This window comes from Haliotis asinina, chromosome 4 (genome assembly GCF_037392515.1).
Source record: "Haliotis asinina isolate JCU_RB_2024 chromosome 4, JCU_Hal_asi_v2, whole genome shotgun sequence".
Lineage (NCBI taxonomy): Eukaryota > Metazoa > Mollusca > Gastropoda > Lepetellida > Haliotidae > Haliotis > Haliotis asinina.
Genome location: NC_090283.1, coordinates 41,373,995 through 41,397,688, shown reverse-complemented (window position 1 = coordinate 41,397,688; position 23,694 = coordinate 41,373,995). Strand labels below are relative to the sequence as shown.

Below are 23,694 nucleotides of genomic sequence, written 5' to 3'. Positions count from 1 at the left end.
ATGATTTTGAGAGCTCGGGCCAAGGCGGACCGAACTCTTGTGGTACAGTGTCTTTGTTGAGAATGTATGGAAAAGAGGGCCTCACTTTGAGCGAAGGTTTTGCTTCAGATCCTACACTTTGAGACTCTGTGGGGCGATATGTAGGGAAATATGATACCAATCTAGTTATCTGGACACATTTCTAGAAACGTGTCCGGTTTATATTGTGTTTAACATGACCGGCCAAGTCGGACCGAAGAGAGACTATTAAGCAATTGAGGCTGTGTTGGTGGTTTTGGTTCCAAAGGATTTTTTTCCGGCAGTCGTTGGGAACGGAGAGAGAAAATGGCTTCACTTTTAGTTTACTTATGAAGTGGTATTTAGGTACATGACTTATGATATAATACCATTTTGTTTTTCGTGTGTACTAGTAAATAAGCGCATATGCATATATTAACATGGAGAAAACGCACAGTGTTTCTGAAGATTTGATGGCAGTGTGTGCTAATGAAATACAGAAATATCACAGACTAACTGACCACGTTTCACAATCGTCAGTTGGCCATGGGTCACACTGTCAAACGAACGTCCGAGACCAGTATCTTGTATGGTCAGCAGATAGAGATAGGCTAATCGAATTCAGTGTGAACTTCACTCATCAACTCGTCAATAAAGTAACTTAACTGTGCAGTAGGCACCTTATCGTCAATCGAATTAGGCAATGGGATTAAGATATAGCAACTGAAATTCACAGCAACAAGTATATCGTCAGTTTTATCAGAAAATGGGATTAGAAATGATAATTGGAATACGTATAAAACAGGGATGGCACAGTCACAAATCATTTTGTGACTGCTGTGTATTAAACAAAATTGTTTGTTTTACTCAGGTGAGAAACTTTCCTTTCTCCTACTTTGACAAATCGTTGCCACTGATGTTCGGAATTAACTGTAATCTATTGATGATACTTTATGTTCCGACCCTTGCCACAACCGTTAGGTATATGTGAAACGTGGCGTCGTTAAATGTATTTTTCAACTACTCCGTATTTGATAATGTTTAACTTTACATTGTTTTGTGGCTATTTTGGATTGTATAAAGTGCGTCGAACATTGCGTTATCAGCACTGTGCTGTCCGTGCTGCATGAACGCCCGTTAGGTTGTATGTGACATATTTTATCTATTATATTACGCTGTGAACACTATGCTGTTTTGTAACTATGTACTATGTAGATTGTATAAACGCCCTCTGGCTTGATGTGTAGAGTATTCAACAATGACATTACGTTGTATACTTTTGAATGTGTATCGTGGTTAATATCGTGTGTATAACGAATCTGTGTATGATGTTTATGTTCTTTGAAAGCTGATTAATAAATATAATTGCAACATAGTACTATTGAATTATCATGTAAAAATCATCCTGTGACTGTTGTGTATTAAACTCCTTGTTTGTTTTACTCATGTGTTGTGTTGTGTTGTGTTTTGGGTTGGTATAGTCATACCTCTTGCCAAGCGAGCCAATTCCCCAAACAGCTTGTGTGGTATAAAATTCATGACAGTTTTTGTGTGTGTGAATGTATGCTTTGTTTGATCCTTCATAACATATTATAAAATTGTGTTTTCTTTTAATATACATAATCATGTCATATTTGACTACTAAGACTCGTCAATATCAACCTCTCTTTAACATCAATATCTTAAAAATATGAGACCTAAAGGTTCATTAGGAATCCCAATGTCATTGTTAACTACACATTTTCAATAAAACCATGCTTTTGTGAAGCCAGTAAGTGTATCTTCCCAAATGTGCAGATTTCGTTTGAATATTCTACAGTCCCTTTTTTGTATTACCCGGTGGCCCGGTCCGACTTGTCTCAAAAATGAAACGTACAGCTTTGTGGATTACAGCTTCTTGTTTATTACGTTGAGAGACGTTTCGTTGTAATTTCTTACATTGATGCAAAGCTAAATGTGAATACAACCAAACTGTGAGATGAATCACATACATGGCATGTTGTGACAAACAGCGGATTAATATCGATAACAGCATGTGATAGAATAAACAGGTGGTGCATAACTGGAAGAGGCCAGTAGGGAACAAAAATAACAAAGAGCACTAGTGATGATTCCAATGACGAGTGGGATTAAGTAGTAACAACAAATAGACACAATGCTTAGATAGTCTATGTTTTGAATAGTTCTTCATATGTCGATGCTATGTAGTATCCTTGGTCTCTATTGATCAAAGGTTTGTGGCAGCGGATATCGATGGCGTCCAGCAGTTTCCTTTTTGTCCTGGTTTTTGGTTGACAGGACTTCGAATTCGTCGAACTTGATTCGATGAGTGGGGAATTTTGGTCTGAGATTGCTGATTTGCTTGCTAAACAAGTAGTAAGCCGACTTTTCTTGGCCCGACTTTCAGGCCATCCCGTTAATAAGCGGCTGAAAAACCTGTTAGAGCACTACTGCACCAATCAAATGTCATGTGTATGTCATTTCTAAAGCTAATGGAACTTGATCTTTAAGTTTAGAACAACAATATCTTGAAACCTGCCAAGGTCCTTACAACTGTGCACATACATGTGGAATATAACCAAAATATGAAAAAAGAAATTAACTGGAGTCGTATATTAGTAGTTGCCAGTGTAGAGATGACACAACTATTTGGATGATCAAGTTCTTTATATGGACATGCAAATTTTTCATGCTTGAAAACGGTGTCAGAACCGAAACGTCGAAGTTGTTAGAATAAAGAAGTTGATCATCAATATAGCTGTGCTATCTCTAAAGAAATTATCAAAACAAAACAAAACAAAGAACAATTTGGGAAAAAGAACAAAGGTAGATAGATTTGAAATTGTGTTCAAAACCAGAGTGTTCTATGCATCAGAAATATAGCTGAATCATTATTGTATAGCTATTGTGTGATTATTTCCCCTTAGCTGCAAGCGGGCAATGAACACTCAACTTTTCTGTTCACGGATATACTCTCGAGCATCTCTTGTGGATTTTGTAAGACATTTTCAGCTATGAATATACTGAAGTTATGTGAATTCACACAAATGACATCTTAATTATATGAAGATTTGTGTGACCACTTCAAAGATGTACAGTGACTATGTCTCATGAAGGTTTGTGTGACCACTTCAAAGATGTACAGTGACTATGTCTCATATATCTACAGACCATGCATATGTGTGTGGAAAAGGTGCATCAGAAATGTCCATTAATATAATGTTATGTATACTGTTATACTTAGTGAATATTAAATAAAAAATGTCACGTCAATATAAAGTAGCTATATGTTAATTTTCACAAAACATTCAAAGTAAACAAATTATATAGCTGATTAATTACAATAAAATACATAAATGCTTAGGGACATGTAAAGTGATTACATTAGGCAAATGCAAGATCCATCTGATTACAAACACCCTACTTCAAACAAATGCCAAAACAACAATACAATACTTAAACGCTTATGAAAATCCTCTGAACATTTAAAAACATGTATTTATTGGTAATTGTTAAGACAATATTTCCACTTTTAGTCTTAATAGGTGATGGAAAGGAAATTGATAAATAAATGAAAGCACTTTGATGTGTTAAACAAGGAACAATGAAAACATTTCTTCAAAAATATTAGTTTTAAGGGTGTGTGGGTAGACTATTACAGCATAAGCAGATTAATAACCCGAACCCAACATTTGCTGATTGATTGCGTGTCACCAGGAAACCCTATCACACACAAAGGTCTATCCACTAGGTTTATCATGCTTAGAACCGACCTCCATCACAGATGTCATTTTGTCTCAAGAGAACAGTTAATGTCAACATGTCAATCACTGGATTGCCTTTCACTGACATATAGCTAGACTGTTTGCTTTGTGTGGATTTAAACAAAGATATCAGTACCCCAGCATGTGGAGAATGACTGCCACTAGAGCAACACAGCCAGCCAGCACTACGCTGACAGCCACGGTAGTCACAGACGGCATGTTCCGGTCCATCCATGAAGTCGTGATGGGACTGGCAGGGAAGTCCTCTGATTCTGGTTCATCTTGCATAATCTCTGATTTTTGTATCTTTCCCTCAGCAAACAACACCTGCACATAACAAACTGTTTCTTCAAGTAATCCGTTAAAATGAATGTGGATGTACTGTTATCATCCCTGAAGTTGAATTTACACAAGGATATTGTGAGCACGATTGATTCACTAAACAGGGATCACCCATACATCCGTAAGCTCCCACGTCATGTCTACACCTGTAATTCCCCCTCGCCCATCCATCCTCTCCATGTCTACAGCTGTGATCTCCCATCCCACGTGTACACCTGTTATCTCCCAGTCCATGTCCTTACCAATGATCCCCCGCTCAATGTCTACACTTGTGATCTCCCACACCATGTGTACATCTGTGACCCTACTCCATGTCCACACCTGTGACCCCTTCCCGATGTCTACAGCTGCACATGTGATTCCCCACTCCATGTCTACACCTGTGATCTCTACCCCCTTCCCTCCACACTCCACGTCTACACCCTTTACCCTCCCACTTCATGTCTACACTTGTGATCCCCCGCTCCATTTCTACTCCCGTTACCATCCCGCTCCATGGTTACACCTGTGATCTCCCAGTCCACGGCAACACCTGTGATCTCCCACTTCATGACTACACCTGTGACCTCCACTTCATGTCTACTCGTGTGACCTCCCACCTTGTGTCTGTACCAATAATCTCTGATTCTTTGACCTTTCCCTTTACCTGTGACCCTCATGTCTACATCATTGTCACTCCATGTCTACACAAGTCACCCTCATGTCTACGCCAGTGTCACGCGCGTCTACGCTAGTGTCACCCAAGGCCACACTAGTGACCTGCATGTCTACACCAGTGTCACCCCAAGTCTACACCAGTCACCCTCATGTCTACACCAGTGTCACCCATGTATACACCAGTGTCACCCAAGTTTACACCAGTGACCTGCATGTCTACACCCGTGTCACCCATGTATACACCAGTGTCACCCAAGTCCACACTAGTGACCTGCATCTCTACACCAGTGTGACCCCAAGTCTACTCCAGTGTCACCCATGTATACACCAGTGTCACCCACGTTTACACCAGTGACCTTCATGTCTACACCAGTGTCACCCATGTCTACACCAGTAACCCTCATGTCTACATCAGTGTCAGACATGTATACACCAGTGTCTCCCCAAGTCTACACCAGTGACCTGCATGTCTACACCAGTGTCACCCCAAGTCTACACCAGTGACCTGCATGTCTACACCAGTGTCACCCCAAGTCTACACTAGTGACCTGCATGTCTACACCAGTGTCACCCCAGGTCTACACCAGTGACCTGCATGTCTACACCAGTGTCACCCCAAGTCTACACTAGTGACCTGCATGTCTACACCAGTGTCACCCCAGGTCTACACCAGTGACCTGCATGTCTACACCAGTGTCACCCAAGTCTACACCAGTGGCCTTCATGTCTACACTAGTGTCTCGCATGTCTACACCAGTGACCTGCATGTCTACACCAGTGTCACCCATGTCTACACCAGTAACCCTCATGTCTACATCAGTGTCAGCCATGTATACACCAGTGTCTCCCATGTCTACACCAGTAACCCTCATGTCTACATCAGTGTCAGCCATGTATACACCAGTGTCACCCATGTCTACACCAGTAACCCTCATGTCTACATCAGTGTCAGCCATGTATACACCAGTGTCTCCCATGTCTACACCAGTAACCCTCATGTCTACATCAGTGTCAGCCATGTATACACCAGTGTCTCCCATGTCTACACCAGTAACCCTCATGTCTACATCAGTGTCAGCCATGTATACACCAGTGTCTCCCATGTCTACACCAGTGACCTGCAAGTCTACACCAGTGTCACCCCAAGTCTACACTAATGACACCCATGTCTACACCAGTGGTCACCATCTCTACACCATGTAGACAGTGGTCACCACGTACATCTACAACAGTGACCCCTATGTCTACATCAGTGTCACCCCAAGTCTACACCAGTGACCTGAATGTCTACATCACTGACACCCACTGTCTACATCAGTGACCTGCATCTCTACACCAGTGTCACCCCAAGTCTACACTAATGACACCCATGTCTACACCAGTGTCTCCTAAGTCTACACCAGTGGTCACCATCTCTATACCATGTAGACAGTGGTCACCACGTACATCTACAACAGTGACCCCTATGTCTACATCAGTGTCACCCAAGTCTACACCAGTGACCTGAATGTCTACATCACTGACACCCACTGTCTACATCAGTGACCTGCATCTCTACACCAGTGTCACCCAAAGTCTACACGAGTGACCCCTCTGTGTGCACCTGTGTAACCCATGTTGCCCCATGTCTACACCAGTGGTCACCACATCTATACCAGTGACACCCATGTCTACACCAGTGGTCACCACATCTATACCAGTGACACCCATGTCTACACCAGTGTCACCCAAAGTCTACACGAGTGACCCCTCTGTGTGCACCTGTGTAACCCATGTTGCCCCATGTCTTCACTTGTGTCACCCATGTCTACACCAGTGGTCACCACATCTACACCAGTGACACCCATGTCTACACCGGTGGTCACCACATCTACACCAGTGACCTCCCTGTCTGCACCAGTGTCACCCATGTCTACCATTTGCCGCGATGTCTACACCCAGTGACCCCAATGTCTACACCTGTGTAACCCATGTCTACACCAGTAGCTCTCATGTCTTCACTAGTGTCACCTGTGTCAACGCAGGTGTCACCCATTTCTACACCAGTGCCTCTCCCTATCAACATGTCTCACCCACCTCTCTGGCTGCTCTCTCCCCAGCCTGGATTGCTCCCTCCATGTATCCCAACCATTCTGTAGCTGTTTCTGTTCCAGCAAAATACACACGGTGGTATGGCTTCCTGATCTCCCTGAAGAAAACATTTCTTCATATGCATAACATATGTCTCGACTGAAATAACACTAATGAATCTGACAATCATCTTTAGTTGGCATGACAAAGCAATGTACACTCGTATGATCAGACTCAACAGTCAAAGGGTTTATATCAGAGCAAGGTATGGTGACAGGTACCTAATGTCGTTGTAGACTTGAATACTGCATACTGCATTAAGCCTGTACGTTCCATTCTATACAAGCACTCAAGGGAAGTGCAAACATGAAGCTGCCTACCACATTTTGATACGCGTCCACTCCCTTGGAAGGGGCAATGAAGTAATCGCTTTGTGAAGGAAGCACTACTGTGCTGAAACAGCATTATCTCACAAGGAATACAATCCACACTTCAACCCGTCCGTAGCATCAACGACAAAGCACCACTTGAATACTGAAACAGTGTTACGAGTCTAATTCACGTCCGTCCATATTGTGCAAGAGGATGGTGTAATATGTTATCAAGTGTAATATCATTTCACTTTCTTCCCACACTGTGTTAGTACTCTGGAGTGACATGTGACTATGTCATGCCCCACCCCACACCACCACCCCACACCACCACCCCATCCCTCTGCACCCAGAATTCTGGAACTAGTGTAACGTGGTACAGCTTACCTTCCATACTCTGTCAGTACTCCAGGAGGAAGTGTGACCGAGTAGCACCCCCCAGAATATTCATCATCCATCCAGTTCTTCTCCACATATCCCACAGGCTGAAGAAGTATTGTTTTGAGCAGTAAGAAAAGTCTAAAGATGACTGATGTCAAATTGCATGAACCCAATATATTCTTCTCTTTTCTAGAATGTACCCATGAAACATTAAAGAGCATAAATAACATGACTAGATATTGCATATCTCACTGAAACTATTCACAAACATCAAACTCATTACCTCCAAAAACTTCTTGCTTTTGAATAGTTCTGCAAACTGCTGGCACAATTTCTGTTTTCTGAAACGATGTATAACAATATTATCCTGATATAATATACTGGACAAAATCATGTAGGGGTACTAGTACTTTTATGGCTAATATTTTATCAGTATGTCAATGAATAAATACACCATCATTCAAAAGTTCAAAGTTTACAAATATCCCTAACTTTTTTTGTCCAGTATATACTGAAATACTATTCCAGCAAGTACAAAACAGACTGTCTCATGTCTGAAGAAAACCATGACATACACTGTAAACAACCGCTAGAAGGTTTTAGATTAAAAGACAAACTGCATGCTGTTCATGTATATAATCATTTACGTGTGGTGATTATCCCAATATCACAATGTTCATCCTCCACAGAAGTGATTGAACATTGGATTTAACAACCTGTGTAGTTTCTAGTAGTAGTAGTAGTAGTAGTAGTAGTAGTAGTAGTAGTAGTAGTAGTAGTAGTAGCAGTAGTAGTAGTAGTTCGGCGAACATATTGTACAATTTGACATGGCACACTGATGGACATGGATGCTGACCATGTTATAAACTGGTGGTTCTCCTGGAGCAGACCCTTCTATTTGCAGGCTATTTTGATAGAGATGACTGACATAACATTGACCCACCTCTCTTCCTTTGTAAGTTGACTCAGGCTACGACACTTGTCAGCCAGGATGAAGGCCATGATCGAAGCATGGGAGCCGTCTGGTTTTGTGTCATCAAAGCATGCAGCAGATGGCCCTGTATCACTCGAAGCCATTCCACTCAGATCTGTAAATCAAACATCACTAGTAATGAAACGCTACTGTGCCACCTTGATCTGTAACGTTGTATATCACTAGAAATGTAGTATTGATGTGTCATTTAGATTTGTAACATTACCAGTGACGAAAACCTCATTTGTCTCTTAGATCTGTATCATTATGCATCATTAAAAATAAATGCAGCAATGTTGTGGCATATACATTTGTACTCGTAACATAACTAATTGGAAACACTCCATTGCATGTTAAATGTGTATCAAAATACGAGTGATGAAACATTGCTATGCCATGTAGATATTTAGCTCTTCCACGTGGATCTGTAAACTCATCAATAACAGCAGACCAGCTATCAGTTCCATATATCGTGACATGTGCTCACCAAGCTCTCTCCAGAATGGGGTGCTGTAGAACATGTTTGTCTTGATGATGGAGCCCATGGGGACTCGCTGAATCAACTGGGCCTTGAGACCAGGTAGCGGAGGAGTGAAGTGCACTCTGGATATCAGCGGCAGTGGCATGGCGCTGATCACGTATTTACACTGAGGGGAAGAGAAAACACTCCTTAAGTCACCCGAGACAGTTTGGTATTTTATAATAACAGTGCAAGCAAGTTGTGTCGAACACGTTGGGACCAAGGGAACAGTTCAACGTCGATATGTTCGATACATCCATCAGCATAGAGTAATGGTACAGTGAGGGAAATTTGGCAACGACTGAGAGATGTGTTCGACACAACCGTGTTCGAGACATTAGGGTTCTACTGTATTTCAGTTTTGATAGGTTTTGTATCACTATCGGTGATATGCAGTTACAGTGACATTTTTTGCCCATTTCCTTGTCATTGTACCCTTATCACCATTTCTCAAGCAGTTTATGTGAGTGTTTCCGATGCATCTTATACCAATAGTCAGGTTTACAGAGCTTTATGCTTCAACCATTGATCCAGGGAGCATGATGCAGAAAGATAACACCAGTGTGGCAAGTGTGAATTACCGACCTTGACGACTTTCCCATCAACGGTTTGGACAATTGCTCCTGCACCATCCTGTGTGACGCTGGTGACTGGGGAGTTGAGATGAACATCAGCACCGAGCCAGTCACTCATCCCCGCAGACAGCTGCTGGGTCCCACCAACGATCTTCTTCTCCTTGGAAGACATAAACAAGGGGTAAGCACGACAGATCTTGCATAGTTCACGAGAATTTGACTAACATTCATTGCGTGGTACATCATTGATTAGGGACAGCCTGTTTCTACTGTATCCACATTGTATCCATTGTATGGATGGAGTACAGACTGAGACTATCAGGCTATCTGTGTTCCATCACTTATGAGAGACAACATGCTGACATTTAGGTCACTGTGAGTTAAGGGCTGACTGATACTAACATTCAACCATACTGACATTGAGGTCATTGTCGATGGTGTGCAGGCTGAAATTAACATTCTACCTGTGCTCCGTTAGTGATGAGAGATATCCTGTTGAAACCATGACCACCGTGGATATATTGGAGGAAGTATAGAAGGGACAACTGATGGTCCTCGGATGTAAAAATAGCGTTGATGAATATCTTGAGTATTCCTTTCACTTCCCTGAAATATAACAGAAAGAGAAAACAGTAGCCTCAATGGACTTGAAGGTGCAAGAGCAAACATCGTCTTTTTCAAAAACAGTAATTCTCTAGTTCTAACAGTGATTTTTACTCTTTCTAAATGCTAATTGTAACCACCATCAGGATGAGAGGCATATAGAAGATCCTACACGGCCTTCTGTATAATGTCATATTTATTGTACGAGTTAATGATTTGGTGTCAAATTAGCGAAAGCGAGTTTGATACTAAAACTTTCACGGGTATAATCAAAGTGGTATTTTACGGAAGCGACTTTAGTATTCTGAACCCTTATTCTCGAAACGTTCGTGGCCCTAAGAATTCTTAACTTTGACCGTAGCCAATGTGTTAAGAATGGGCTTAAGACGTTCGTAGGGATACGAACGTTTCGAGAATAGCTAGCCTGTTTATTGTTCTCCAAAACAAATTGATAAAATCTGCCTACAGAGTGATGACTCTCTGCTTTCCATGAGTCAAGCAAGGTCTGATACTATTGTGACAGAGGTATTCATACTGTGACGTCAGAACTGTAAACCGTTATGGCGTCACACCTCTTACACTATCACACTAGTTATATAATACCTGGTCCAGCAAATAGAGTCGATGAACTCCTGTACAGTGATTGAGTCCCACTCCTTCGCCTTGGCTGCCTTCCAGGGAGCTTCGACGGGCACCTGCAACCAGCACACTACTATGTTCATTCCATTGTCACCTGGTTCATGTTCATAGATCTTCAAAGGGTGACAAGAAACAACTGAAATTCTTAGTTATCCAATATGGCGGGTCATGGAAACGAAACGCGCACCGATAATACTGGTACATATGATCCCATAGTGCTCATGATTTCTTCTTACAAACTTTCGAAGTTGTAGTAACCGTTTTTTGGCTAAGATGTTTTCGCAGTTTGCGTTAAGAGAGAAACTAAGATTGTTTCTTAAACTTAAGCCTTCTTAAGGAAATTTAAGTGAAAAACTAAGAACATTCTCAGAAGCATTGTGAATTCTGCATCCAGTTGACTGAGAGAATAATTAGAGAAGAATGAGATGCACACCCGACTCGTTCTCCACACACCTCAAATATTAACTGCTTGGAAAAGACAATGTATATTGACAATGTAAGATATTGTGTGAATGCTACTTTTCCCAAAATTACTTCTCCTCAGGAGTATGAGAATGGGAATGCAATGGCAGGTAACTCTCAGTAGAATGTCTTCCATGAAATGACCAAAACTGCTGCAGTACTCAGGTACTTCTTTGTGAAGATTTGGACATCAGTTCAAAATATTCTGAATATTCAGAGGTTTCGAAATATATTATGTAGATATACTTTGAGATGGAAAGGTAGCCAAACAGTAGAAGTATTGGTTTTGTCAATCGTTTTTTCTTGAGAAGGCAATTGTAAAAAATAGATAATAAATCATCAAGCAATTGCGTTGCAGTGCACCTGTTTAGCCATCTTGTCAATGGTTCTCATTGCATTATTATAATCAAGGTAGCTGAAAGGATTTCTCAGACTTGGCATTCTTCCCTTAAAGGCTGACCAGGAACCCTGAAAATATTCAGACATCACATGACACAAGTATGCAGGTAGTACCTTTGTGACTGTCCATTAAATCAGTTCCTTACAGTGTATCTAATTCAAGAAAATTCAAAATTTACGTTATGTCCACAATATTGGTTTGCTCTTTGCAAAAGTCAAGGTGATATGTTTTCTTCTTATGGTCATTGAAACGTTAAATCCTAAAAGACTAGAAATGTTGAGAATATCTTAATAATCGTTGTCATTTATAAGATGTTGTCTTCAGCCTCACTAAGGGTTGTCAGACTCGCTGACTTAGGACGTAAAAATACAAGTCATAACAAATGGGTTCAAGATATGTCACTAACATGAGTATACAGGATAGTCTTGTAATCCTCATTGACATTGTATACTTGTAGTCCAAGTTCCTTGATGAGTCTGTACACTCTGTTCTGGGTGGGTCCAACGTAGGCCGCGCCCACATCCACCCAGCCGTGAGTTGGGTCCTACAATTAAACAATCCACTTCAACAAAACATTGATCACAGATAGAAAATATATCCTGATTAAAAGGTAAGCCCGAGTTTCACCTATAATGAAAAGTAATTAATCGACACATAGACAAAACACACAAACGTATCTTCTTGTTGGCAATGTTGATAACATCATTGCAATGGTTTCTGAAATTACGGTCAGTAAAACAAGTGGTGGATAACCTACAGCAACATCCAGGTAGCCCGTATGTTAACGACTTAATAATAAACTAATGTCCAAAAGAAACGCTAGCAAATATTTTGCTGGTCTGAGAAAAGACTAAAGCTAAATACGGTAACATTAAATGCTATATTGCAAAATCAATCATTCAGTACTTGATGACAACGAGAACAAAAACTAGGCCGCTCGTGATCTAAGATCACATTAATGACACTGGGGTGCATTGTCCAATGTTCGATCACCAATGCAGAGTCGACTGGGATTTTCACAACTTTCTGGGCAGCACATTTTGTTCAATGACAGGTGTGGCCACCTTTAGCACTGATGCAGGTCCGACCCCGACGTCGAACTGAGTAGCTGAGTCGTCTGACATCTTCATTAGGGATCCGACGCCACTCCTTCAGCAGAGCAGCAGCCAAAGCGTTCCTCGTCAAAAGTTCAAGACGTCCTAGTTATTCCCAAAGGTGTTCAGATAGGGACAGATCTTGAAGAGCTGGAACTTGCTTTCGTCACCAAAGTTCACTCTTCGCCAGTTTCACTGCTGCCGGTGTGGCACAGTGCTGGTTCATCCCAGTCTGGCATGTTGATGTTGACACGCCAACGTCATGCCCTTGGAAGGTCGATCGGTATACAGACTATGAATGCGGAGTCGTCTGGTCCGACTGTCTGCTGACTGGATGGTGTCAACGTGGTGTATCGGTTCCCCAAACGCAACACTCGTAAATACTGGTCTTCGTATTGGGTATAGAGACCTTCAGCCTAGCACTCTTTGACCTATCGACAGTACTGTCAGTCTGTCGTAGACGTGTGACCAGTCTTCCGATGGTGGGTTTGCACCATGCCATGGCCCTAGCCACATGCTCTTGTGTCTGTTCCATCTGTAACGTACCATTTGCTGTCTCTCTGCTCTGGTGTTAAGGTGCTGTAAAATACCTTTCAAAATACTTCATCGCACATGTTGCTATTTTTGAGATATTGCTGTCATCGTGCACACTACCTTCCAGGAAATGTTGAAGGATAATAACTAAACAAAGATGACCTGTTCTTGTGTGTGCATATTCGGGTAAATTGACTTCAATGTGTTGAGTAATCTGGAGTTCATTTCAGAGTTGAAGGAGGCACAGAAGAATGAAGACAATTACAACTAACAATGACTTTGATAGGGAGCTGATGGGACTAGACTAAGCCAGACCCGTGCCTGTACCTTGACTGTGTAGGACCGTCCTCCGACACGGTCCTGGGCTTCGAGGACAGCAACACTTAATCCACTCTTCTTGAGTAAACAGGCAGCACTCAGTCCTTTAAGAAAGACAATAAGAATTCACATGAGCAGGAAAACTGTTAACTTGGATACACAGGGTCCACTAAACATATGATATCAAGTTTACCACAGTTTGCAATATGAGGAATCATTAACAGCAGGTGCTGCTAAACAGAATTATGTTACAACCTGGTGAAAGGAGAAATCGTCAATGATCATGGTGAAAGAATTCGTGTTAATGTTTGTGAATAAACGTTAAGGACTCCTGCTAACAGCATCTGCTAAGATGCCTTCAGCTTGTAATTTGTGTAATTGTCGTAAGAGAGTAAACCTCGTAAACTATCTCCCTAACAGAGAGTCCTATATGCAATTTCAACACAGTTTCCTCACCACTGATACCACCGCCAATAACTGCAACATCCACACGAATGCCGTCCATCTTCAGATGCTCAGAGAAACTCTATAAACGAAGATAAAAAATCAAAATATTGCCACTGCTGTCGTCTGATAAGTAAATCAGTGATTATGATAGAACTACCCAGTTCATCAGGATGTGTTTTGCTGGGGCTGGATATTTAACACATTTCGATTTTTCTAGCTTAGTGTAATGCCTCTCAATAAATACTAGTAATTGAGTCTGAACCAGACAATCCTGTGATTGGTATCATGGTCATTAGTCTAGACAGCTGGCATACGATAACAAGCATCTACCAACCAACGAACCAACTGACCACTTGGCCCCACATGTCGCTTCCTTCAACAAATATGGGTTACTTGAAACCAATTCCATTCCAGATCTTCACGAGTTTAACATGATGTGATCATATTTTGATTGGAAGTAATATATTTCTGCATACATTCCTGACTACGAGCAGAGAAACGTAAAATAGCTGTTAAACCTTCCACATCTGCAAATATGTGGACATACCTTATTGCCCGCTTTCCCAATATGATATCTATTGGTCTGTAATACCCTTACACTATGTGTCTTATCACATAACAAGAAGACTTCTTCATCAGTATCAACCGCCACAGTATTGTGTTCCTATCTTCTCCATTCTTCTCACAAACAGGGGTACATTAGCTGTTAAATGACGACTGATCACTGTTATGCCCCCTATGAGTGAAATGAGACGAAAGATATTGGATGTTAAAACGAACACTGAGCGCAAAAGAGAGCATTCGTCTATTCGTAACACGCTACAGTCAATCAGAATACGCATGGGACAGTATCGTTGTGAAAAAGGCAAATTGAAAACAGATACAATATAAGAATGATTCAGCGTTTACAATTTCCGTCTGCGCTACTGTGCGGAACGGTCTATTTTCTCGCACTGTGGAATTTCAAAACGGGTCTATTATTATCCCTATCAGTAAGTATTTCATATTATCAGACAGGTTCTTTTGTCGTCAGCTTGTGTTAAGGTGCATTTAGTCTGAAAATTATGTTGAACTACTTTCGATTGGACAGTTCATGTTGCGATACCCAATCGAAACATGTGCACTCTTAGTTTCTTGTTGAAAACCGGACAGGCAGGCTTTTGTCCGGACTGGTAATTTTGTAAACTTACCAGTCCGGCTGCCTACGTGGAATTTAGGTAGTTTTAAACACTGGGTAATGTGACATGCTTATATGAAGTTGTCAAAGTGTATGTGCAGCGAGAATCCATGACTGACACAAAATCACGCAGAAAGGAAACGATAATTATCGGCATTACTGGCTTCTTCTCTGGCAATGAAAACGATATAAACATATGACAATACACAGATTGTCACTATCATCCTGAGTTGCTTCAACCCCATATTTATGTACAAGCGATCCCTGAATCAAAGAAAAGGACCTCGCAAAATCCATCGGTAGACATGTCACACATTAGTATTGTACAGGAGTATACACAGTTGCCGTATACCAACGATTACACTTTCACCATCCTAAAGTACAATTTGCGTATCTTTCAGACATTCTTTCATGTGATTGATTGGATCATTTACGTGTATTCTTTTTCGTATCATATCCGTCCATGTAGGATATACGGTTTATATTTTTTGAGTGTCTGAGTGAGTTTAGTTTTACGCCGCCATCAGCAACACTCCAGTGGTCTGCAAATAATCGAATCAGGACCAACCAGTCCAGTGATCAACAACAGGAACATCGATCTGCTCAACGGGGAACCAGTGAGATGTGTCAACCAAGTCCGCGTGCCTGACCACCCGATCCCGTTAGTCGTCTCTTACAACAAGTATAGTTAACTTTTGTGACATGCACAGGACGCTGAAGATCTATTCTACCCCGGATCTTCACGGGTCTTTTTCTTTGAAAGTACTGTTTGTTTCTTACTTACATAAGAACGTGACATACTGAGTGAAGAATACCATATTTCAAACGTTTTCACAAGTGGTAAAAGAGTCCATGCAGGCATAATACCAAAATGTACTTCAGAAACAGTGTTAGATTCTAACCTTTTGTACAATTCATGGAAACTGGAGATGCCTGTTAATCAACATACCTATGTCGTCTTTTTCCGATGTCGACAAATATATAAAACAAAAGGGGCTTGTAACGCTAAAACCTGCCTATTTTTAGAGGCATTTTAGAAGTTGCAAGGATGAAGGAAAACGAAGTTCTATTTTACTCTGATGAGTACGACGTTTCGGCGTATGTACTTACGCCGTTATCAAGCATGTGATACATACATTGCTGCTTGCGGAGTATATAAAATTATGAAGGCTGATGCACACTGGGTATCTGGAAGTGATCTGAGCAGATTGGGCTGATGTACAGAGTGATGGATTGTGATGTGATGTGAGTTTGATGTACAGTGAGATAATAGTAGGTAGGTTGAAGGATGCAGTTGTGATTACAATACGCAAAGGAAATCCTGGCAGCCGTGGGTGGATTACCGGCGGTGATCTTTGATTAAGGGGTGATAGGCTGGGGAGATGAACTAGCCTTTGTCTCGTTTCATGGTGGGGTTGAGGGGTGGGTGATCATGGATTCAAGGATTTGTTTTATCTTGTCGTCTGCTCCGTTGATTTTCAGAATATCGACGTTACTCCATTGGATGTCATAATCAGGGTTATCTTGGGTGTGGCCGGCTATGGCGGATTTGGAGTCGGTTTTCTTGGACTGAGGTTTGGTGTTTGTGTTAATTGGTCGTGGGAGCGGGCGGGATTGGGCTAAAATAACCTTCATTGTAAATGTCGCGATTTAAGCCTTATTCGCTGTATGTTTTGAAATATGAAATCGGATAATTACTAGGACTATTGAATTTCACAAACAGCATCTTAATCATCACTCATATTACGTTTTCATATAAAAAGTAATGATAATTCTGAAACGTAGTCGATGAACCCAGAAACGGGTGTCATGTTTTCGAAAATACACTTATAGGAACGCCGAAGTGCGCATTCCGCCATATTGGATAGTGTTCATAAATTAATATCTTAAGTTTCTTTCTTTCATAACGTTTATGTTGAGATATGTAAAAGAGTATGATGCCTGATACCCACAGAACAACAATGTTTTAAATGTCCAGTAAAACATAGGTAGCATACGATCGACACGACTAGATATATATGCCACGTTCTTCCACACTTTAATTCCCCTCAAAGATTATCCTATATTAGCTGATATCTCTATCCCCAAGACCGACTCCAACCATCGTCTGCTACACCTGTCCTGGTTTTACTTTTGAGGCGACCCCTCCTACATCTGTCTTTTTCTAGTTATAGTGAGAGTCCGTGGTAGCTACATATATCGGTAACCAAGCGTAGTTTAATAACGAGGGGGCAGACGAGAACGGAGTAGTGTCGTCAACATAGTTACGTCATTCGAAACATGTATATTATCGCCAGATAAAGTACTGTTCATCTTTTCGCGAAGCTTCTTAGAATTTCCATTACTTCGTGATGTAAATAAACATGCTAAGTCATACTCTGTATCCCTTTGTATTTATCCTTGCTGAACTGCACAACACACACACATCGTTTCAACACCATGCACATTCTATACATATCATCTCCTCGATCGTGAGAACACATTGCTTAACCCTCACGCTGTTCACCCCAATGAGAGATCCCATTTATGCATGTACATTCAGCATCAAAGCACTCAGGTAGTAAAGCTACCTTATTCTTATTGTATACATTACATACATTTGTCTCCTGTACGCAGTCAATATGATGTCATGCTGGAAATATTTGTACAAAGAGCGCTTTCTGAGTACATAGCATAACATCGAAGTTATAACACCACTTTTATGAACCACGCCCAGCCCAGACTACTTCACCAATTCATCATCCCATAAACAAGCGTAGAGGTGTACCACTGGCAGCACCCTTACACGTACATGCATGCTTTGAAACTGAAATATTGAACAGTAATGCAGTGGAAGCTGTCAAAAGTGGTATGTGTCCAATCCGGAAAGTTGTCAACACCGGCTTAAAATCTCAGTCCCATCCGTAGCTTGTACATTTACCATCAGCTCAACAATCCAACACTTTGTCTAAACCGGGTAGTTTTTTCAGTCCCAATGAGACAACGTCTACCGTATATGTATTGTACAAAGTGAGAGGCGTGAGTAACACCTACCAACAAAGCTATGCCACTACCAAGGCCACTTTACAAGATTCACATCCCATAAGCAAGCGTAGAAGTGCCACTTGCAGCACCATGATATATGAGACCAGTATATGGAGGACAGCTTTGCCTATAGTGTATAACACGACGTTTAAGGCCTACGTCTTGCCCCTTTTATCACCTGATATATCGGACCAGTATATGGAGGACAGCTTTGTCTATAGTGTATAAGACGACGTTTAAGGCCTACGTCTTGCCCCTTTTATCACCTGATATATCGGACCAGTATATGGAGGACAGCTTTGTCTATAGTGTATAACACGACGTTTAAGGGCTACGCCTTGCTCCTTTTATCACCTGATATATCGGACCAGTATATGGAGGACAGCTTTGTCTATAGTGTATAACACGACGTTTAAGGCCTACGTCTTGCCCCTTTTATCACCTGATATATCGGACCAGTATATGGAGGACAGCTTTGTGTATAGTGTATAACACGACGTTTAAGGCCTACGTCTTGCCCCTTTTATCACCTGATATATCGAACCAGTATATGGAGGACAGCTTTGTCTATAGTGTATAAGACGACGTTTAAGGGCTACGTCTTGCCCCTTTTATCACCTGATATATCGGACCAGTATGTGGAGGACAGCTTTGCCTATAGTGTATAACACGACGTTTAAGCGCTACGTCTTGCCCCTTTTATCACCTGATATATCGGACCAGTATATGGAGGACAGCTTTGTCTATAGTGTATAACACGACGTTTAAGGGCTACGTCTTGCCCCTTTTATCACCTGATATATCGGACCAGTATATGGAGGACAGCTTTGTCTATAGTGTATAACACGACGTTTAAGGCCTACGTCTTGCTCCTTTTATCACCTGATATATCGGACCAGTATATGGAGGACAGCTTTGTCTATAGTGTATAACACGACGTTTAAGCGCTACGTCTTGCCCCTTTTATCACCTGATATATCGGACCAGTATATGGAGGACAGCTTTGTCTATAGTGTATAACACGACGTTTAAGCGCTACGTCTTGCCCCTTTTATCACCTGATATATCGAACCAGTATATGGAGGACAGCTTTGTCTATAGTGTATAACACGACGTTTCATGGCTACGCCTTGCCCCTTTTATCACCTGATATATCGGACCAGTATATGGAGGACAGCTTTGCCTATAGTGTATAACACGACGTTTAAGGGCTACGTCTTGCCCCTTTTATCACCTGATATATCGGACCAGTATATGGAGGACAGCTTTGTCTATAGTGTATAACACGACGTTTAAGGCCTACGTCTTGCCCCTTTTATCACCTGAAGAAGGGACAAGACGTAGCCCTGAATACACGTCTAATATAATCACCAACTTCTAACGCCTCTCACGAATCTCAACTTACATACACACGCATGTCATGTATACACTGTATATGTCGGCCATCATGGATCGGTCAAGGAATGCCGCCAAGTTCTTTGGTTCTAACTATAGCACGCCGTAGAACCGTCACGCCAGGCCTAGCTACACCGTGACTAAGCCTTGCTTGTGCATTTCGTGTAAATGGAAGGTGTCCCTAAACCTAGTGTAGTGCTTCACGTCTGACGTAAGGTACGCCTGAGATATGCATACGTGCCGCTGATAGTAGCTTACATATAAATGCATGTATACACTCTATATGTATATATGTATACATGTGTTCACTTCTTATTCAGTGCAACGCAATATCAAAGCAGACCCTCATGTATCATACCATAAGTATGAAGACTGATTATCATAGAAGCAATTTGTCAGTTGGCCAAGATTCCAGGCTGTTGAAGCCGTTGAAGCAAGAATGAACTAGTCTTCCCTGCCTGATGATCCGCAAGTTTACTTGTGATTGGTCTTCGCGAGAATAATGTTACCATACCATGGATGGATGAACCTTTCTTGGATGCCTTTGAAACAGTTTTACATGTTGTGTTCCCGTGTAGCTGATGACATAAGGGACATCATTCATGGAAACCTGCCTGTTGGTGTTTCGATACGAGATGTGATACAGGAAGTGAAAAGAATTGAAGCCATCTGTGAACATTCGGTCAGAAACCTGGAACAGATTCCAGTACTGGCTGAAAGATCCAAGGTCCCCACCACCACTACAATGGTGGTATTAACATCAAATACCAAGTTCAGTCAAGAAGCATTGACAAGAGTTTTGCTTAGAGTCATAATTGCATGACATTGTTGAAGTGTTAAAAGAAATTTGCAGGCTTACACCAGGAAGATGTGCTATTGTACTGCATGGATGACAGACACGGAATAAGTGTCAGAGCACCAGATCCTCCACTGGCTTCTTGTGACAGAGTTGAGCGGGTAGTGGTGTTCAAAGGAAAGGAACAAATGACTCTTGATAATGCCCTTCTCAGATTCAAGTCAATCCCTTCTGTGCTTCTTGTGTGTGATGTCCCAGAACATACTGATGGAAGCATTTACAAATGGCAAGTGTTTGCTTCTGTCAAGGACAATCTCTTTAATGCATCCACAACTTAGACATACATGGAGTTTGGGAAAGCAGTGTTGATATGTTACTTATGATATTTCCTCAAACCAATTGAAGTTTTGTTGACAGATGTAGGTCCTGACTCCCATTATTTGGTTCTTTCACAGCATCTCTTGTTGTACACTTTCTTAGCCGATGTATTGATATGACTGCTCCATGATGACGTTATGTCAATCTTGCCAAAAGGATGGAGCAGGGTTGACCAGGGTAAAACAGCATGGCAAAAATATCACTCATGTGCAAACACGACAGAACAAGAAAAAGCCAAACTGTTGGATGGTTATGAAATGTCCAGTGGGGAAGCAAACAGCCTGTCATAAAAGCTTTATCTGAGCGTTTCAGTCACCTCAGTTTGAAATACGTGCCTTTCAAGATAGTTTATTAGGTGTCTACTGAAGAGGTACCTGAACTTTTCAACCAGGCCAAAGCCATACTGTCAGAACTTTTACGTTCTGACACCACAACACAGAAACAGCTTACCAAGCACAAGAGTCTCATGCAGCGTACAGCTACTCATTGAAGAGAAAGACAATACTCCTTTCAACTGAAGCAGTGCCAAAAGGGCCCATCCAATAAATGTTTGAAAGAAGAGGCCAGTTTACTGATACTTTCAAACAAGAGCCTGAATCATGACAGTCAAGGTGAATGTTGTGAAGTAGCAACTGTCAATAGCAGATCTCAACTTGAAGATGGAAGGAAAATGAAGACCCGTGTACAGTTTGTCAGACTCCATGGATAGGATTACAAAAATTTATGACTCTTCCATGGATTCATGCTCCACAAATGCATGGAAACAGTGTCGACAAAGCAATGTTCATGCCTGTTATGGACATCACTGTCAAAGATGCCACGGAGACTGCATCATACTAAGACTGATGATGGCGAGGAACTGCAATAAACCAACACAGGAGAAGAGCCGACGAGTAGTTGAGTACAGCTGAATACTCAAAAAGGTGACTATGGTAGGGTGAGAGGTGACTACTTGTATCGGGTGGTCAGACTTGCTGATTTGGTTGGCGTGTCATCGGTTCCCAGACCGATACTCCAGCTGTTGATCACTGGGTTGCCTGGCCAAGACTCGATTATTTACAGAATGCCGCCATATAGTTGGTATATTGCTGAGTGCGGCGCAAAATTAAACTCATTCATTCTCGTAACAAACCGAGGGAAATTTATTCTAGCAAGAGGTTGTGAGCAAAAGCTGAAGTGGACTTGAACATGCAAAAACAAATAGGTCTAATTTTAGATTTAATTTAAATGGCAAAGTTTTGAAGTTTCTTTTAGATATGATTCAGGGAGTGGTGAATTTACAGCTAGAAAAGGCAACGAATGTTAATATCAAAAATACTAATCACAGCGTTTTTGAAAAATCTATAACCAGGCAATGAAAATTCATAGATTGAACAAGTATTGTAACTTTATTATATTCCTGAATGTTTCAAAATAGTTAACATAATATTTCAATTGTTTCCAATTAAGGCAATCCCTCAAAATATAATATGACAAACCTTTAACTTGATTTACTTCTCAGCAGGATATCCTCTATATTTGCGGATCACCCGTCTTTCCAGAAGGACATGAATCTGGGGACAAGATGGTGGTTACTAGAAAGCTCTCTTGCAACGGCCTTGTCGAAATCCAGGGACTAGATTTTTGAAGCTCTTAAGATAGCGTTAAGATAGTCGTAAGTTAATGTAAAGCACTTGAGACTATCTGAGCGTTAAGAAGAGCTTTGAAAGTCTAGGCCCAGTACTACAAATGTCAGCTCTTTCCACCTGTGTGTCTCCTGAATACAGTCAGCATGATGTCATGCAGGAAATATCTCTACTTTCAAGGTCTGTTACACACGGCGACACAGTCCAGCGATTTCTATGTACAATATAACAGTAAACATTACTGCGTCTCTGATCATCGCTAAGCCTCGTCGTAAACATAACGTATGAATGCGTTTCTGCCAGCCAGCACTAATTAATAAGATCCATATTGCATACACAAACGTAAAGGTACAAGCTTGTGCACATAGTCATTATGATGTCATGCTGGCCAAATCTTTCCAAACCTTGCCCGTAAAATGTATCACAAACGTCGGTACAACCGAGGGGTTTCTGTGTAACATGACATGACAGCAAAGTGATATCACTACGTTTATGAACTACGCCCCGTCAAGAATACTTTACAAGACGCACATCCCATAAGCTAGCGTAGAAGTACCAACGGCAGCACCCTTACACGTACATGCATGTTTTGACCCTGAAATGTCGTACTGTAAGTAATACGTGGAAGACAAAGTGAGAGGCGAGAGACATACCTACCCGGACCTGGGATTTTCTGCATTGTTGACGTAGCTTCCGGGGTATGCATGTATGTTTACGTTCACTTGTATATTTTATGTGCATGTGACAACAGGACAAGGTTTCTAATGAATTAATACACAGTCGCGCATATATGAGAAAGTGAAATTGAAACCCCCATTGTGGAAGGGATTATCGCTGAGGAGTTTACGTTCACTTGTATATTTTATGTGCATGTGACAACAGGACAAGGTTTCTAATGAATTAATACACAGTCGCGCATATATGAGAAAGTGAAATTGAAACCCCCATTGTGGAAGGGATTATCGCTGAGGAGGTGCACATGTACAGCGTCAACAGATGTCTATATCAAACTGCACAAAAAGCATATGAAATGCTATTTGAAATGATGAAAACGTTTTTTGTACCCAAACATATTTACAAGGCACAATATTTCCAAACTTTAGTACATGCATTAGGAAATTACATATCACAGACATTGTTCTCCAGGTGTAA

At 41.4% G+C, this 23,694-nt stretch overlaps 1 protein-coding gene across 1 annotated transcript; it reads right to left on the bottom strand.

The window, feature by feature from the left end:
• Positions 1-1,876: 1,876 nt before the first annotated feature.
• Positions 1,877-23,228, bottom strand: LOC137281572 (amine oxidase [flavin-containing] B-like). The gene is made up of 15 exons (XM_067812884.1): positions 23,196-23,228; positions 22,396-22,470; positions 14,157-14,226; positions 13,710-13,804; positions 12,161-12,298; positions 11,718-11,822; positions 10,857-10,948; positions 10,115-10,256; positions 9,661-9,810; positions 9,043-9,202; positions 8,526-8,670; positions 7,866-7,923; positions 7,589-7,686; positions 6,837-6,948; positions 1,877-4,088 (listed from the first exon to the last, which is right to left on the bottom strand). The coding sequence occupies exons 3-15, from the start codon at positions 14,203-14,205 to the stop codon at positions 3,891-3,893; spliced, it is 1,542 nt and encodes a 513-aa protein (XP_067668985.1). The 5' UTR covers positions 14,206-14,226; positions 22,396-22,470; positions 23,196-23,228; the 3' UTR covers positions 1,877-3,890.
• Between the last annotated feature and the right edge of the window lie 466 nt (positions 23,229-23,694).

Excerpts from the sequence above, each read along its gene's own strand:
- LOC137281572 (XM_067812884.1), bottom strand. The coding sequence starts at position 14,205 with ATGGACGGCATTCGTGTGGATGTTGCAGTTATTGGCGGTGGTATCAGT. Across the intron at positions 10,949-11,717 it reads TTGACAAGATGGCTAAACAG|GTGCCCGTCGAAGCTCCCTG; the intron begins GTGCACTGCAAC and ends TGCTGGTTGCAG. Across the intron at positions 4,089-6,836 it reads GGGAGAGAGCAGCCAGAGAG|GTGTTGTTTGCTGAGGGAAA; the intron begins GTGGGTGAGACA and ends TGTTATGTGCAG.